Source organism: Atta cephalotes (genome assembly GCF_000143395.1).
Source record: "Atta cephalotes unplaced genomic scaffold scaffold00484, whole genome shotgun sequence".
NCBI lineage: Eukaryota > Metazoa > Arthropoda > Insecta > Hymenoptera > Formicidae > Atta > Atta cephalotes.
The window spans coordinates 169-4635 of NW_012130548.1; the positions used below are offsets into that span (position 1 = coordinate 169).

At 36.4% G+C, this 4467-nt stretch overlaps 1 protein-coding gene across 1 annotated transcript; it reads left to right on the plus strand.

The window, feature by feature from the left end:
* Positions 1-343: 343 nt before the first annotated feature.
* LOC105625255 (collagen alpha-1(III) chain-like) lies at positions 344-4366 on the plus strand (the record flags this gene model as incomplete). Its single annotated transcript, XM_012206596.1, has 8 exons — positions 344-494; positions 942-1202; positions 1533-1888; positions 2168-2302; positions 2390-2497; positions 3660-3881; positions 3980-4168; positions 4250-4366. Coding segments are annotated over 8 exons (1539 nt in total), but the record flags the coding sequence as incomplete, so codon positions are not given.
* Positions 4367-4467: the final 101 nt, after the last annotated feature.

Genomic DNA, 4467 nt, shown 5'->3' on the forward strand with positions numbered 1-4467 from the left:
TCTGTAATTACAATATCTTGAATAATGTATGAATTAACAAATTCAATTTATCTTTCTAACAATTTTCAACAGAAAGTGTTATATTCATCTTTTCTATTTACTTTTCTATTTTTGTTTTTAAGAAAATAAATCTTTTAAAAACTTACAGAAAATAACTTTATTACAATAAAACTCGTATTTTCTAATGTTATAAGTTTGACAAATGATTTGTAACTCGTTTTCATCACATACCTTTTACACAAACGTATCTGATATCGCGTTTTATTGATCGCACTGATGTTCCAGTACTTTTCCGATTCCATTTATGGAGCCTTTCCTTTTCATTCTCGAATATTTGTTTTAGCAATTAAATCACACATCATGGCCGAATCCACCACCGGTCGTGCCGCTGGAACGAGGTGATATCGGAAGGCCTACAAACGGTAGCGATGATGACTACGGCAGTTCGCCAGATATCAAATATTTAGGCAAAGGGTTTATTACGGACAACGAAGGTACTTGGACAACATGCCGCCTCATGCTTTTCGCTGCTATGATTTATGTGAGAAATAGGAGGAAGTACAATAATTACGTCCTTCTTTCCCATCCAGTATCCTTATGTCATCCGACAATATAAAAACTGGATTGTAGATTTTACGATAGAGATATTGTATCTTCATAATTATATTTTTTACTCAATTAGTTATAAAAGATTTTTTATGAAGAATATATTTGTTGAGCTAATTAATTTTATGTAAGAGGACAAGTTAGAGTTAAAAAACGGAATATGCTTCAATACTGTTTCGTGCAGACAATTCATCTTCGAGCGGACTATCAATTTGCGTCGCGTGCAACGAATTATTTTTTCGTTCCCTAAAATTTGATAGTATTCGTAATAGGGATAAATGTCGGAAACAACTATCAAGAATTCCGACATTACGTTCGTTAATTGGCATGTCTAGGATACGAGGATGCGGAAAGGCGGAACGGCAGTTTCACGTCTGGTAATTACAGTCCTGACGAAAGGGCCCATCTCCCATTCTTTTGGAACAGAAACAGAAGCGATCCTCATGGTCAATCTTTCTCGGGCCGATTTCCTTACGATAGAGCATCGCCGGGCTATGACAGATATCCTGACAGCGGCGGCACGCCAGGATTCGGAATTGACGAAAATCGATCAGGCGGTTACCTCGATAATCACGGCGATTACGATACATACAGTGGTAATCAATCTTGCAAATTATAGAAAATAAATGTTTCATTTGAGATCGGCATAAGAAAAATATTTTAAATATTTATAATATTATAGAAAAAAAGTATATAGGAAACAGTTTGTAGTTCAAAATATTATGAAACTAAATTAATTTTTTGGTAAAAATGTTTTTTCTTTCTATAATTTTTAAACATTTAAAATATGCATATTATATAGATTTATAAAAAAAATATTTTCAGTAGAAATATGTACGCAGATATTTAATTTATCGTTTCAATAAATCTTTCAATAAATCGCTTGGATATAATTTTAATTTTAATTCGTTCGTAATTTTTTTTAGGTGCCGGTGAAAGTGAGCGAGGAGGAGGTTCTTATAGCTACAGTCAAGGAAATTCTGGTGATTCTTATAGTAATAGTTATGGAGGAACTTATGGTGCGGGAAGTGCGGATTCCTATGGTCGTGGAAGCGGAAGTGCTTATGGTGGGAGTCGCGGAAGTGGACAAATTTACGGCGGCAGTCGTGGAAGCGATGATGCTTACGGTAGTCGTGGCCGCGGTTATGGGGGTTACGGTGCCGCTGGAGATGACGAAAATTATCCGAGCAATTACCAAGTAGTACCTATGCCCGGAGCACCGCGAAATTGCACCGGATCAGGATGCTGCGCGCCCAAGTGTTTCGCCGAGAAGGGATCACGGGTTGGTTTAAAAATTGATAATAAAATATTAAAGATGTTAAAGCGATAATTATAATATTCAAACATAAACTTTGCGAAAATAGATAATCTTGCATTTCATTTTATATAATTCGCAAACAATCTTTGTACATGCCTTATAAGAATATTTTCATTTGTCATGAACATTCTTTTATTCTTACGATAGATTAAAAATCTATGTCCTTTTGCCAACAGCTAATAGCATTACATGTGATTTTCCACAGTTTTAAACGTTTAATTTATTGTAATATACTCACTTAAGGGACCACCAGGAATAATCGGACCGCAAGGACCTAAGGGACAACGCGGATTTCCAGGAGCAGAAGGTCTTCTAGGATCCAAAGGTGAGAAGGGAGATCCTGGTCCACAAGGTCCACACGGTACGAAAGGTGACAGAGTACGTATTTTTAATAAAATTATAATATTTTAATATATTAAAATTTTTTTTCTCTCTCCCTATAAAAATAATTTTATATTATTAAAGGGAAAAATGGGTATGCCTGGTTTTCCCGGTATAAACGGTGTACCTGGAGTACAAGGATCTCCGGGTCCTCCTGGTGTTCCCGGTCGTGATGGTTGTAATGGAACGGATGTAAGTATTTTGTACAAGTCATGAAAATATTAACGTAATTACATTTCTTAATTTGCTTAATTTGCTTAATTTGTACTTATTATTTTATCACATATATATTTTAAATATAAAAATATGAAAGTTATAAAATTGAAGAGATATTACAAATAATTCATACATAAGATTATTATATTAGGTGTACAACTTTGCTTCCGCCGTTTTTTTCCGAAATTCGAGGCTTTATTGTAAAAAACTGGTTATACATTTATGATTCAAAGTATTGTCCATCGCTGGCAACTACTTTCTCCCATCTTTCGGGTAGCGTACGAATCCCGCGTCGAAAAAACTGGTCATCTTTTTGAGGCTATCCACGAATCGATCAAATTTTTTACTTCTTCATAAGACCGGAAGTGCTGGTCAGCCAGACCGTGTGCCATTGATCGAAACAAGTAATAGTCAGAGGGAGCAACGTCTGGAGAATACGGCGAGTGGGGTAGGACTTCCCATTTCAACATTTCCAAGTATATCTTGACCACTTTCGCAACATGGGGTCGAGCATTGTCATGCTGCAAAATCACTTTATCTCTCGTGTCTCTTGTTGTATTGCGGCCGTTTGTTTTTCAATGTTCGGCTCAAACGCATCAATTGCGTTCGATACCGATCGCCTGTGATTGTTTCAGTCGGTTTTAACAGTTCATAATACACTACGCCGAGCTGGTCTCATCAAATACAGAGCATGACCTTGGACGTCAAAATCACCGTTCTTGAAGTGTTGAAACCACTTACGACACGTTCTTTCACTAATAGCGGCCTCATCATAAGTATTTGAGAGCATTCGATGAGCCTCAGCCGCAGATTTCTTCATATTGAAAAAAATTAAAACCTCCCGCAAATGACGAGAATTTGGCTCGTAAACTGACATTTTCAATTGAGAATAACTTTATGATGCAGACACAAATCGATTAATGTTTCTATGTTCTATGGAGTTATGTTGACAGATGCCCAAGTTTATTATATGACGATCTATTTATTTCGACCACCATTTACCATTAAAGCCATCTATAGGAAAACGGCGGAAGCAAAGTTGTACACCTAATATTATAATAATTATCTTCTAACAATTTTATTAAAAGTGATTATAAGTTATTATTATATCATTATAATTTATATATATGTTTTTTAGGGTGAACGTGGTCGTGATGGTGTACCTGGAGAACCAGGACCTCGCGGTCTTCGAGGTCTACCCGGACCTAAAGGAGAAAAGGGTCAACCAGCGTATGCTGGTGCTTTTCCAGTGGGTCAAAAGGGTGAACCTGGTATGGATGGTGTAAGAGGGCCTCCCGGTCCTCCTGGTTATCAAGGAGAACGCGGTCTATCTGGTTCAAAGGGTGAACGAGGCCCTTACGTAAATATCGCTCAAATATTATCCGTTGAAATATAACTGCTTCTCTAAAGTATTTCTATACATTATTGTATTACATGTAATATATTTGATAAATCCAGGGTGCTCCTGGCATATTAGGTCCAAAAGGAGAAAAAGGAAACATGGGTCTTGGATTTGAAGGATTAAAGGGAGATAAAGGTCAAAAAGGTGAACCAGGACCTCCGGGTTCAACTGCGCCTATCATGCCATTCGAGGGAGTCTCGGAAATCACAGGTCCACCTGGAGAACCAGGTTATAAAGGAGATAAAGTACGTAGAAAAATATTATCGCAATGTTTCTGCATTATATTATTATATGTAAAATTATATTCTAACTAGAATAATATTTAGGGTGAAATGGGACCAGAAGGACAAAAAGGAGAACCGGGATTCATAGGTGATCATGGTATACCTGGAGGATTAGGACAAAAAGGAGAAAAGGGTCTTCCAGGAGCTCCAGGGATTCGTGTAAGTACAGTAATTATAAAAGAATTGTTAACCACATACATACACATGAGTATCAGATATATATATATATATATATATATATATATATATATATATATATA